Here is a 14609-nt window from a genome sequence, read left to right on the forward strand (position 1 = left end):
TAACAGCAACCTTGGACTTACAGTCAACAAGCGCCAGGCTCAGTTACTATACCGTATGACCTGCTTTAGCAAGCTTGAATAATAAGTAAATATAGCACAGAGACAGACATGTTTTGGCAGTGGGAGAAACATGCAGGGTGACAGACAGTGTGTCATCACTGGCAGCGTGAATAACTGAGGTTTGAACTTGGCTATTTGGTGCATCTTGAGGCTGACCAATAGCCACTACCCACAACATGACATATATTTATTAGTGGATGCATTTATTTAAAGCACCTTGCACTACAGTGACTGTATATGTTTTAGATTGCGGGGTCACAGCAGGAAGTAAATCTCTGATGCCTGAAGTGTTACAACCGAGATCTACCTGCACAGTTACAGGACTGCGAAGAGCAAACACATGCTTCAAGTCTCAAGCATTTTCTGTGCAGACACTTAGGCAGAACCAGAAAATGGTCCTCTCTGTCTTTGTCATTTTGTCCAGCTACCCCCAACGCACACAGTTACACCCAGTCAACTGTGTTTGTTCCGCCTTAACTCAAAACCCAGCTGCAGTGACCCATGTCTGACAGTATACAAACAAAGAGTTTGCAGGAGCAGAGTGTGCGTGCACACACACACACACACACACACACACACACACACACACACACACACACACACGCATATCTTGTCTGATGGACCGAGACAAGATCCTGCAGTGGGTAGTTTGTTGGTTTAGTGGCTCCTGAGTGCCATTAGTACTGATAACCGGTGGGCGCCTTGTCTTAAACTTAACAAAAGACTGAACATGTGAACCCTTTCCTCACCCACTCTAACATAGCTGTATGGATGTTAAACACATTAACACTGAGCAACAGTTGTTAAAGCACTGCCTGTGAGATGATCTGAAACAGAAGTGAGGGCTTCCCCTCACTTCTGTTTCAGATCATCTTCACATGTGGCCGGAAAAAGATGTTTTGATGTTTGTTTATTTGTCTGCTTTTTGTGGTAACTAAAAAAATAAAATACAATAAATACAAAAATACAGAAAATCAAAGGATCAGAAGGAGAATGCAAAGTCAAAGCAGTTGCTGACTCAGCACACCACATGGGGTTAGATCCACAAAACAAAGAACAGATGAAAGTCTCGCATTTACTCCTTGCACTAATTACTCTATTGACAGAGAAGCTTTAGTCAGAAGCAGTGCATCCTCATTTGAGGCTTTGGTGACTCCCCAGTTCTAAAACTGAGTGCACTCATGTGAGGGAGCGGTTTTAACATTATGCGAGTCAGTAATTACATTAATGTCGCATATTGATACTTTCCCATAAGCTGCTTATTGTTCAAGTGCTCCACAAATCAGTAATTCCTTCAGAGTAACTTGTGAAATTATCTATTGCAAAAGGAAACTCTCATATTTAGATCCACTGCTGCAACACATGATGGTTCTGTATCAGGGTGCAGGTCGCCCCCCAGCGGTGAAGAGAGGCGTTACAGAGCGCAGGTGAGCGCTGTTTGATGCAATTTAAGGGATACAGTGGACTTCTCATCTTACTTCACCGAGAAGCAAAGCATAGAGCGGCGGATCATAAAGTAAAGCACACAAACACGCACACGCAGAGTCGCAAAGACACTGATGAAATTTGCAAGACCTTGTGATCAACACTTAACATACCTGTGTGTTGAGGTAAATTAAGAGATCGGAGCAGCTCCGATGCTTCTGGACGAAGTTCAGCACCATTAATCAAAAGGACGCTCTGTAAGGAAGGGAGTGTAAATATGACTTGTGCATTATCCTCCAAAAAAAACATCATGGAAAATACGGCGAGCACTCATATGAAGTGTTGACAACTTCATGAGCTCTGCATACATGTGCGTGCAAGAGATAATACAAGTGACTTACTTCGCTCAGTGTGAAAAAGCAAAAGAGATGGAAAAGGAGCGACGACCGCGTCCTGTTGTTCCACTCTGCACAAATCCGCAAGAAAGCCATCTCTGCGGGTCACCTTCACGCACAAGCTGAAGCCTAAATCACACGGCCACTTGCCAGCAGGGCCAAGAGCTCCAATGAAGCAGTCCAACAGCAGCAGCCGGAGTTCTGCAGGACTTGTGGTGAGAGAAGCATCAACGACTTTCACATGCAGGCTTCTTTCCTTGTGCCACTTTGGTTTCCATTCATTTCCAAGCGCAGTATGCGGACGCGGCAAATCGCCTGAACTCAAGCTCTCTCTCCCGGCAAGTCATTTTCCTTTTTTTTTCCTCTCAGACAATCCGACCAGTATCCAGCGTCTCTCTCTCGCCCCCCCTTCTCTCTATCACACACACGCTCACTCTCTCTCTCTCTCTACCCGGTGACCCCCGCGGACCATTTTGACTCCCAATGAAATCATGTGGTTGTCTTAAATAGGCTGCGTCTCGTCTTGGCAGTGGCAGACTTCTATGAAAGTCGCACTGACTCTGAATCGGTTTCCCCCGGGGAGCCTGCCGGGGGAGCACTGAACATAAGGCTGCTGAGAAGCGTGTGTGTTTTTGTGGAGGGGGTTGTGGGTGAGAGGGGGGGCGGTAAGTGCAGCCTGTAGCCAATCACATGTGACACCTGTGCTGAGAGATGGGGATTGTAACCATCTCTCAGGTTGCAGGAGGCTGCATGTGAGAGGAACAGTCAGAGTGTGAATACAGAAGCAAGCAGAGTTTTCTGTTTGCTTGCGGGGTAATTACATTTCCTCCTCACATGTACCGTACGGAGACTGCAAAAACAACTGTTTGCTATGATTGTTCCACATCAGATCTTTTTTAAATGAAGAGGTATTTCAAAGTATAAAGCACGGGAAGGAAAATGTTTATTTGAATCCAGCAGTGGGGATTTTGTAGCCCCAAATGTCATCTGGAGATTACACCCTGAAGCAGGTAATCAGTAATTTGTGATGGATTACGGTCTGAAATTTAACCTTTGACCCCGTTTAATCTGCTCGTCATTCTCCCATCTCTCCTGTATTCTGCAGCTGCACTGATAGGCAGCGTGCCAACATTTCTAAACTCCCCACAATCATTCATGGAAGTGCATAGGAGTGTGGGAGCCAAAGGATCGGGAGCGCTTGTTTCATATTCTGGAGCATTTCATCCTCCCCAAAAGAAAACCAGATGAGTTTTCTGCTGTGCTGCGGGAGAAATCAGTGTGACGGTTTACGGTGGGATCTTTTTGGCACCAAGTCAGAATATCAGAGTGAAAGGAATCAGGGGTGATTGTGGGCAAGCTGGTCTATGAAGTCTGTCTATCCTTTTTTTTTTTAGACTACAGCCTCCACCAGTGTCAGTCTGCAATGCATTTTTTATACGTGTACAGAAACATGCAGGAGACACATTTAACCAACCACCATCTCACCATTTCAACAAATTAACTGTTATTTTGTTGACATTCAACAGCAACATATTTGCAGAAGCATTGACATCCATACTGATTGAAGGTTGAACGAAAAGCTCACACTCTGTATGTTCAGTGTTCAGGTGTCTAGCACCGTAACAGATAGCCATTTAGCTTGAGATATGGAAAGAAACGCCCAGTATCATGTTGCAGCATTTTGGAGAGAGTGATGAGGGAGGACCTCTATGATAGATTACACTGAGCAATGGATGCTTGAGGAACAGAGGCTGCACCCAAAAGCGGGACAGGCCGTCAGCACTCCAAGACACTCTGTCCTGAGGGTTTGTGCGATGTGTTTGATGCATCTTCCAAATGGCCTGTGTCATGTTAGATTAGTGATACTGTCACACACAGGAAAGATTTATTTGCTTTGAAAGACAGGAAGGGAATAAATGAGACAATACTGCAGTACCGACTCCAACTGACCAACTTTCCCCTAACTCCTCACAGATAAGAAATGGGCAGAAGTAAATGTAAGAGCGTTGTCATCCTGAGAGGAATATGCTCTAAGCCTATAAAACTGATACATATACAAAACTTACTTCCAGATTTCTGCCTGAGTTTTGCCAATTCTGGATTTAATCAATGATACAATGCCATCATGACGACAATTCCTACCATATGTTTGGAGGCTCAGGAGATCTTTACAGTGTCAGCTGCTGCTGAAGTTATATCGCCCCTCCTCCTCCTACATTAATACACACACACACACACCCCTTACTTGCACACATGTGTTCACACACTGCAATACAATACTCACTCGGCACCAGTGTGGCTGTTATCATGTGAATGAAAACACGCTGCTTGCACATTTCTGTGCGACTCAAATCTTTGTATTTGTTTAGCAAATGCAAATGCACACAGCTGATTGGAAAGTTTCCAGTGCTTTGAACTTTGGAACAGTCTGACAGTATTGTGTTGTCAGACTATGGAATAGTCAGATAGCAGCGTGCTTCATTGTGGGGGGGGGGGGCATGCAGGTACAGCACATTGAGAAATAGAGAGAGGACGCTGTATTGTTTGAAGAAGTTGAGCATAAAGAAACTCCCTGTAGTCTGAACTGAGCCGGCTGCTGTGAGGGAATTGACCTTTGAACCTCTGAGCTCCTGTATGCCTCTCAGTCTGCCTGCCTGTCTGACTGCTTGTTTGTCTGCCTGCCTGTCTCTCTTTTAGCCCTCCTGTTTGTCTGACTGCCTGTCTTCAATATCATCTGGGGATGCACAAAGACAAAGAGCTGGCACATAAAGGGAGCTCATTCCTTCTCATGTATTTCCACACACACTGAGGCATGTAGTCTCACACAGTGGCCCACAGTGCATCAGTTTACATGAGACAAGCTGCAAACATTCAGGCTGGTTTATTGCTCAGTACAAGAGGAGATAGATCCACTGAAATGAATTCATAAAAAACAATTAGCTTTTTTCACAGACATCTGCAACATTTTAAAACTTTGTGCAAGTTTCTGGCTGCTGTAGCTAGAGGAATGGGATTTTTCGATGGAAATGTTCAACATTTTGGGGAAAACATTTGTTTTCTTGCTGAGAATTCAATGAGAGTATTGATACCATTCGTTTTTATCTATGCTAAACATGAAGCTTAGTCACCAAGCAGCTGGGTAACTTAGCTTTGCACAAAGACTGGAAACAGGGGGAACCGGCGAGCCCGGCTCTGTTGAAGTGTAAGAACGACAATTCCTGAAGTGTCCACTGGTTGCCTGGCAACCAGAAATAGTTTGACATACATACCCCTTGTAAAATGGCAAATTGCTGTTTACACTTCACTTTTTGTAGCCATTGAACACCCTGTTAATTAATGAGCTTTAGAGTTGGATTTTGTCATCTTTGGACAGAGCTGTTTCCCCTTGTTTGTCATCTTAATGCTAAGCTAAGTTTGCCAGCTGCTGGCAGTAACTTCATATTTACCATAAAGATATGAGTGTGTGGATCTTCTCATCTAACTTTCAGCAAGAAACCAAATAAGCATATTTCCTGAAATGTCAAGCTATTCCTTCAGGTGTTACAATGAGCATCTTAAAGTTTCTTTCTGTTTTAATCTCTCCAGGTAGTTTTCACCCAGTGGTCTCATTTAATTAGCTGTTCAAAAACCGCCTTCAAGGCAACATGTGTGTGCGTGTGTGTATGCTTGCAGTCAGCATTTGTGCATTTGTGCGAATGCTCTCTGCTGTGATTAATGCGCATGTGTGTCTTTGTGCGTTAGTGTGATTGTGAACCTGTATGTACATGCATGTCTTGCTTGTGTGTTTTGGTCCGTGTGTGTGTGTGTGTGTGTGTGTGTGTGTGTATAGTAAGCTGACAGCAGCTGTAAAATTCCTCTCTGAGCATCACAGAGGGGAGGCTGATGGGAGCTGACAGGGAGCAAGAGTGAAGGGAGGTGGGAGAGGAAGATGAAGGTGAGCGTGGAGCAGGGGGAGATGGTAGTTGCCAGCTAGTTTGATGATTGAAGGTTTAGTCAGGCTTTGCAGAAATTCGGTACTGCAGTTGAAGAATACTGATGCCTTTACTGTTACTGTCCTGACCTTATCGAGTGTAACACGTACACCTTGGATGTATCAGCTCAGGGTGAAACAACTGTTTCCCCTAAATATTTGCAGATGGTGCTGAAGTCTGGCTTTTAGCCATTGCTGGACCTATTCCCAGTTATCCATTTATCTATTTTACATTATATTTTAAGAGACTAATATTTATTTTATTTTAAATTAAAACTAATGTAAACTTAGAATGCACCATGCCATATGGGAAAACAATCACCAACTTGGTACAGGTTCAATAACAATGTATAAGGTTACAATTAAATAACAGTGCATTTGAAACATGATTTGGGAATAATTTAAGTTATCCTGGTCCTATTTGTTTGAGTTGGACAAGGGAACATGGACTAATGTTTTCACAATGTTTTACATGACATTAGCAGAGAAGATACCTTTCCATATGAACAGTATATGTATGGAAGGAGAGGCACGTATGAACTCCACTGATGAGGAAGGTAGAAACAGAGAAGTGGAAAGAAGAGCAGGCCAGGGACATACAGAAGGACAGACAGTTTGTGCTGCCATCTGCATTGTCCAAGCAAAGCAATGTGCTGCACATGGTTTGTTTTCGACATGTCCAACTACAGCTGAACTGGATAAGGGGTAACTGCTTATGAACATTAACACAAAGTCAAATGTGTAAAGGGACAAAGGACAGGACAAGTTGGCCAAGTGTAAGTACACATACAATCCAAGAAAAAAATTCAGGCTACCTTGAAATTGGCATTCATCTGGTGCGACAACAATGTTTCCAGATTTTAGAGAAATTTGTGAATGTGTAAATGGTGATAATAGTTTTCCTTAAAATTACAAAAACAAAAACGTTCATGCACATAACATTGTCACATTATCTGCCTCTTTTAAGTACTAAATAAGATGATTTAAAGTCCCTGGAAAGAATATTACTGTTGATGCATTACCCTGAACCACATATGACTTAGGCCTGTTCTATTTGTGACACAGCAGCCATCGGTGAAATCATGGAGGCTTGATAGATTCAGTTATTTGGCACAATTTGGTTCTGTCGGTTCACCGTCACTCCAGTGGAAAGTTGCACTTGGAATATGTTACTGCACTGCGTCGCCCCTCCCTTTCAGATAGCTTCCACTGAACTAGATAATGTATTGGACATGGCTGAGCGACCCAAGCATTAGTCTTCATAATAACCACCGATTAGTGAAGTTATTGTGCTGATGTCAGTGCTCTACATCAGTTGGCCCGACAAGTGTTGCAGCGTGGGAGGTCTTGTTCTGACCCTGTTTGATCATGTGAGCAGTGATAGTTCACATTGGGAAACAATCCTGGGTGAAGCTGACATATTCCTGATTAATCTGATTTATAGTGGCAATCATCATGTTGATATATTGCTGTCCAAGAAGTGGTTTAGGTTATTAATCCAATCAGTTGCATATTATTTTCGGCAACAAGTGTCCTATCAAAACACTGGTTACGCTTTGAGTGCATGAAATTCTTTAATTGCAATGCTAGCAGAGTTAATGATTTAGGTCACAGATTCCTCCTTGTCAGTAATTAGGATAATTATGCTGTATTTTACTTTTATTTTAAGAGATCCGCCACCGAAACTCCTAACTGCAACTTACATACACAGATTCTTTGGTTTCACTGCTTTTCTTTTAAAAAGACGCCCCATTTCATGAAAGTTAAAGAGGAAATATTAGCTACTTGCTGACAACACCTCTCTCTCTCTCTGGGTTTGAGAGCCCGAGATGGAAATGAAAGGCTGAAGAATTGCGCTAATTATTGGTAGTCAGCTGTATGTGATCACTGGGGCAGAAAGAGCATCTCTGGAGGGGTGAAACCTAAAAACAAAGTGGCTAGTCTTATGACACTCTGCAGGGGTGAGAGCCTGCTAAAGTTCACCACCTCTGTATTGTGTAAGCAGCCCTGTTATAATAACAGTCTTCATCTTGGCCAGGAGAGAGACTGTAAAACTTTTATCAGAGATTCCAGATAGTCTGATTGGACGATTTTTTAATCATACTTATATGTAACAATATATAACAATAACCTTACACAGAGCATCTTCAGTCATTTGCATTTAAAACCTTCATCTCCACAAACTTTGCTTGAATTTTGCACAGATCTAGAATACAAGTAATGCCAGTGTCAGTGGTGCTGCCAGTCTTACCTTCTACTGTACAGTAGCTCTATTCTACACTGCCAGACCCATAGGAAAGTGTTTTTCTCTCGGCCCTCAAACATTTGCATGTCTGCAAACTGGTGGCGGGGTTTCACCCTGTGGGAAACTGATGTCTGGCCAAGAGTCTCTGACCCACACAACCCACCAGTGTCCATAGTGTGGAGTGGAACTGGACCTGCTGGCAATAAGATGAGGGAAAAGAACAACAGTCCTCATTTAGCTGTAGACTATGTGTGGATGGTCATACTGCCAACGTCTTCCTGAGTCAAATAGAATTCACAAAACCTGTCAGTGAACGAGTTTCTATACTGTAGATAATGCAATGAAATTTGTTGCAAGAGGTTTATCAGTGACATTTGCTGCACTCCTGCTACTGCTTCCCACTTGATTTACCTCCCAGAGAAACTTTGCTGAAAGACTTGCAACCGTAATATAGAAGACGTGGAGAGCTTGTGGGCTCCTACCACAGTAACTTCCTCTCAACCCCTGGAAATTCCAGGGACCAATGTGGGGCAGCCAAAGTATGAAAAGGGTAGAGGACTAAGTTTTCAAATGAAATAGCCTGGTCAGTATAGCACAGTGGATGATGTTCTTTGACAAGTGGTTGAAAGAAAACACCTACACAACAGTGGCATTTATTCAGTGCTACCACTCAAGTCTGGCAGAAGTTAGTTCCCCATGAGGGGTCATGAAATTGACCAGTAAATCACATTTCTGATGCTCCCAGCATTGTGCTGGCTTACACTTGTGTCTCACCTTATCTCAGTAGCAGTATTGGTTCACCATGGATTTTTAACGAATGAGTGGCATCACAGCAGCACTTTTCAAAGCTGCACCGAGTGAACTTGCTGATATGGATTAAAATTTCCTTTGTTGGCATGTAATGCTGACAAACTTTAATTCAGCACCAGTCACCAAACCAACAACTGGCCTCACCCCCCAGGATAATCAGAGTATGGAAATCTCACAGACCACCCATGAATACACACACACACACACACACACACACACACACACATTCTGCATGATGCAAAAGCAGATTGCCCGAGCGAACGCGAAGTTGTATTTTTCCACAAACTCCTGTGCAATTAGCAAAAGCTCAGGACTAAAATATAAGAGTACTGGTGGAGAATATGGCTGTTTCCTCACACTTTTACACATGCACATATACTGCATGTGCACAGAGGTTTTGCTTGGTGGCGCACTGGCCTAATTGACAATGAAATTATCCTCCACCTGGATGCTAAGCCTGTATTTTTGAACTCCCATCCACAGCAAATTTTCCGCCATGATTGAAGGGAATGCCTTGTGTGGTTGCAGGAACCCTCCGCCTTCCCTCTTACAGGCCTGCTTTGTTCTTTTAGTAATGCTTAGTTTCTTCAAAGTGCAGACAAGCTGAACAGCATTTTACCAATGGGCATTCAAGCTAAGGTTTACTCACAGCAATGAATTAGTGTCCATGAATGAGCCTGTGAGAGATCCAGCAGGTGATGTATAAGGCCATGAAGGAGAAGTCAAAATAAGTAAATCATCAAGAGAGGTGATGCAAACCCTGCTACTCAGCTACTCACAGTGCTCTGCGCAATGTCACACAATGTTTGGGCAACAATGTGAAAACCTATCTTTTAGGATAAGTATGTTGTATAATTTATATCATAGTTTACCAAGTGTCCTCAGGGCACACACTGTCATCTTTTGAAGTATAAATATTTAGTATTTACCAAGTTAATTGAATGTAATTTTAAATGTGAATACAGGCCGGGTGTTTGTCACTAAAATACAAACTCTTGCAAAGCTCCATTGACAGAACTTGCTTACATATTTGCGAGTGCTGCAGTGAAATGCAAAAGCTCAAATGAATTTTCTGTGTCAGACTTTTTTTTTTTAGAGTAGCCTATGATAAACATGAGTGGCAGGTAGCGTCACATAGGTTTCACAAGCTTATGGCTGGAAGGTCAGGGGTTTGATCCTCAAACTGGCTGCATAAATCTGGGGAGGGAAGAGTGAAAGAGCAGCACTGAGGCGGCCTTGACCAAGATACTTAATCCCCACCTGCTGCACTGGGCAGCTTCCAGGTGTGAATCTGAGTAAAAGAGAGCCTTCCTTGGTGTGTGTGTGTGTGTGTGTGTGTGTGTGTGTGTGTGTGTGTGTGTGTGTGTGCGTGCACAGTTGCATTCAAATAACATAAAAGGAGGCATTAAGTTGTACACACCTTCTTTCCAGTGGCTCATCCAGGCCTTAAACAGCAACAACCTCCAGTGATCTTTCTTTTCCTCTGTCTCATGCACACACACACACACAAGTTAGGATGTTTTCATTTACTTTTGGGGACATTACATTGACTTACATTCATTTTGTGGAGACTTACCCTAACCACAACCACACATGTTTAGAGAAACAAAAACACTGTCCATAAAATGGACAATGATCACAGGTCAGCAACTCCGTCAGCATGTGTCCACATCAGTGACAGAATAGGTGACCATCTGTAGCAGGAACGAAGCTTTATTTGGTTGGGAAGTTCAAAGTTCCTGAGATGCAAGTTGACAGAAGCTGTCATGGCTGCCTGAGTGGCTATGTCAGTGAACCTGAAAATATTTGTTTGGAAGCATCAAACACTGAGAGAAACCAATGGGTGAAAACTATGGCCGTAGAACGAAAGCAACTGAAAACATTTCCGCTTAGTTGACAGATTAAAGGGTGGTGTGGCTTGCACCTTTTGTTCCTCTCATGGCATTTGTTTTTCTGGCAGCACTAAATTTACTTCACACCATTCAGTTATTTTGTTCCTTCTAAAATCATCAGAGCACTGTATGTCTTTCTCGCCCTCACAGAGTGCCTAACCATTAAACCCACCCTCAAGGTACTGATTATGTTTAGCTATTTCTGCAGACAATAGAATCTTGCAAAGTCACTCTTTTGGAATTTTTCATAAATATCTAAATTGTTCAATATAACAATGAGCAAGAAAACTGTCACTCATAAATTGTTTATGAATATATTTCCGCTGTCACTATTATGACTTTAAAATAAGGGCCTGCTTTGGAATGTGGCGTGCCCTCTGACCTCATAGAGCAGGGAGTTTACATATCCATGTCTCCACTAGTAAAAACTACATTCCTATCTTTGATCTGGGTCAGAGATAAAAGTTGACAGAGATCTGACGCTGACAAGTGATACAGATCTGACATTTAGATGCAACTTTTTAGTTTGAGGGCTGAGACAAAAAACTACAATAAAATGTAAACCCCATATTATGACACACAGATGTCATGTAATTTATTGCACCAACTTTTCATGTGTGCTTCCTTGAACTAGTCCTTTTTGAAATTATGGAGCCTTTTGTTGATTTCCAACCATTGTTGAACATCCCCTTGTTGGATTACATTCACCTTAACTGCAATTTCTGTTGGGAACATTAAAAACACATTGATGATGCTGGTTGTTAATCTTGAGTGCATCGTCACACAGGATGTGAGATGTAGGCATGAAATGTGAGGTGCACTGCTCTGCCTTAATTTAGGGAGACCTGTATAAGTAGAAATCCTGGGGGTATTCCTGCAGCCGTCAGGCAGCTACAAAGTCAACTGCTGTCAATCACTTAGCTCTCGTAGCTAATGGCAATACGTAATAGAGATCTGACAAGAACATAAAAACACAAATCAATCTCAGCGACACTTTACACTTCAAATCTACTGATGCTTATCAATATTCTACAATGTATTTCATCCATTTTTTTTTTTTTTTTGGTTCACCTGTGTTTACGCAACCAAAGTCTGAGTCTGACTGGACAACAGAGAAAAGAAATGCTGATGTAGGCTGGTTTTACATTTCCAGTTGAACACAATGCAGCTTGGGTGATATGAGAAATGTTTTCATAACAGATTCTCCAACACTCTACCATTACTGAAACAGCTGGAAGAAAGTGTCTCTCGCTGCAAAAAATACATCTACTTCTAACTGTTTAAAGTGATTTCATGTATTAAATAGAATTTAACCAGGCAAATTGACAAAAGCATTTATTCATGGACATTACCTGCAAAGGTCGCACATAATCACATACTGACCTTCTTCATTTGGCGGACATTTGGAGAAGTCAGTGAGACATGTCTCAGGAGACAGGAAGCAGGCGGGTCGCTTTGTATCACCAGCTGGTGAAGCATATGCAGACCTCGGAAATCTGAAATAAATTATGTGGGATGTCAAAATTGCTTACACTGGTAGAAACATATTTAACTAATTTATCTGAGCAACATGAATGGATTGTCAGTGCTCCAATTTCACTCATGATTTTATTTGAATCAGATGTTCTGAAATTCATATTTGGTCAGATCAGCGCTGCATTGCTACCAGCTAATTTAGCCGCTGAATCAGCATCCTGCATGGTGCTATGTTAACTCTGCACATGCAGATCCTACTACATCTTTGCACTCTGAAACAGGTCTTCTTCTCCTGCCAATGTGGTCTTTGTGTATTATTATGTGACCAGCTTCATTGATTTTTGGAAATATACGCATTTACTGAATTTGATGAACAGCTGTTTGGAGCATTCCAGAGATAAACAGGTTTATTGTTAACAGGTTTTAGTATCATGAATCCTTGAAAGGCTCAGTCGTTCACAAGCAAGGATGGAGCGAGGTTCACCACTTTGTGAACACATGATTGTATAAAGGATACTACCACATGGGCTCGGGTACACTTCATAAAATTGTTGTTGGTAAACAAAATACGTTTGCAAATGACTGCATTCTGTTTGTCTTTAAATTTCACACAGTGTCCCTACTTTTCTGAAATGGATGTTGTGATACATGATCTGCCTGCAAAGAGCATCGAACAAGTGATGTGGACATTCAAGAGGATGGAGGATTGGAGGCAAGACCAATTACAGAGGGTTTACAGAAAAATATGTGGTAATACTCACATCTTTATGGCAGGAATATCTTTGTCAATTCTTCAAATGATGAGACTGTCAGACTCACATAGTTAGTGTGAGGAGAAAATGGATATATGAAGATTTTTTTTTACAGGTAAAAAGGGTTAAGATGAAGTGGTAGCACAAACATCCTCTCATGCTGAGCCAGAAAAACAAGGTGTGTAAATGTATATTTGAGTTCTAAGTTACATGAACATGATCTGAGCAGAGCACAAGTTATACACTTCTAACATACCGTGCATTGCACTGAGGCCAGCTATACTGTTGCCTCCCCTTGGGTAGCGACACCAAACTAGCCTAGTCTCATGCTAGACAGCCAAAAAGTTTTAGTCTGGTAGTCTTACAAGCAGTGGTAACACCTGAGGCTAAATTTATGACCAACCCAACTTTTTTTCTGATTATTTCCATTAAAACAGTAAGTAGTAAGTACTGTAAGTACTTAGGTTGTGTGCAGTAGTGAAGATTTCCTTTTCTTCTGTACACTGTACAGTTGCCTCTGTCAGGTCGTTATGTGCAGTACATATCACTGTCAGGCTCTGCTCCCAAAAAACACTCAGCTAATGCTGGTGGAGCAAGGTGCCATAAGTCTAGAATCTGGAGTTACAGTCTGTAACTAACCTTCTATCTCATATTAGTGTCACCCTGTAAGAGCTGTTGCTATTGGGTTCAGGGTGAAGCTGATGTAGTCAATGCCAACTGTGATACAGATCCACATGCAGATAACATACACCATGTCACAACCCCATATACTGTATGTGAAGCATAGTGACAAAGGGAGGAACTGGCTGTGCCATGGATAACACCATGTCAGCCCTGTATGGGAGGAGTCGAGTGATATTACACCCCCTCCACATATTAATGCCACAGAAGGGTGGGGCATTGATTACGCACCATAATAGTCCTCATGCAGTCCACGCAGACTGCCACACTGTGTGTCTGTGCGTGTGGTGGCAGTTGTGTTTCCTTTGCTTAGCTGGATTGAGACCCTCACATCCTGTCATTGCCACTGGCACTGGTTTTGAGTGTGGTGGCTTGATAGTCAGGGAGCATTTTGGTGCTGCTGATGAGTCTGAGGTGTGGCAGGTGAACTGTGGCGCTTTGGAAAAGTGGCCTTAACAGCCCATCGGAGGATATGAGACCATCCAGCAATTCATGTCTGATGAAAGGAGAAACATGAGGCATGTGGAGCCAAATATTTATTTGTGTCATAATCTACCATGCCATAATCCTGGATGCAGCAACCGTTGTCACCAAGGTGAGAGTCAGGACAGCTGTCATAGCCTGCCCGATGTCAGCTGCTAGCTCCAGGAAGAGAACCCTGGTCTTAGTGGTCAGAGGCAGCTGAGGACAGCGGTGCTCTGAAAAGTGGCAGAGAAGTGGAAAGCTACAGATACCTAATGTTTGGATCCATTCTGGGATGTCTGATGTCTCGGAGGTCGCTACTCATACATGCTGTCAACCCTCCCATTTTTCCTGGCATTTTACTAATCTTTCCTGCTGTCCTCCCATTTAAATATTTTCCCATATTTTTCAACTTCCTAAAAAAAAATATTGTTGACAGGA

At 42.5% G+C, this 14609-nt stretch overlaps 1 protein-coding gene across 1 annotated transcript in view; it reads right to left on the minus strand.

Annotated features, from left to right (window-relative positions):
- The window catches only part of adamts16 (ADAM metallopeptidase with thrombospondin type 1 motif, 16), a 49687-nt gene extending 47711 nt beyond the window's left edge, over positions 1 to 1976 (minus strand). Inside the window, exons 1-2 of the mRNA XM_076737715.1 lie at positions 1887 to 1976; positions 1659 to 1740 (exon numbers count right to left, since the gene is read on the minus strand). Coding sequence (XP_076593830.1) covers positions 1659 to 1740; positions 1887 to 1976 — 172 coding nt within the window. The remainder of the gene's footprint in view (positions 1 to 1658; positions 1741 to 1886) is intronic.
- Between the last annotated feature and the right edge of the window lie 12633 nt (positions 1977 to 14609).

The sequence above is a fragment of the Chaetodon auriga genome, chromosome 8, assembly GCF_051107435.1.
Source record: "Chaetodon auriga isolate fChaAug3 chromosome 8, fChaAug3.hap1, whole genome shotgun sequence".
Classification (NCBI taxonomy): domain Eukaryota; kingdom Metazoa; phylum Chordata; class Actinopteri; order Chaetodontiformes; family Chaetodontidae; genus Chaetodon; species Chaetodon auriga.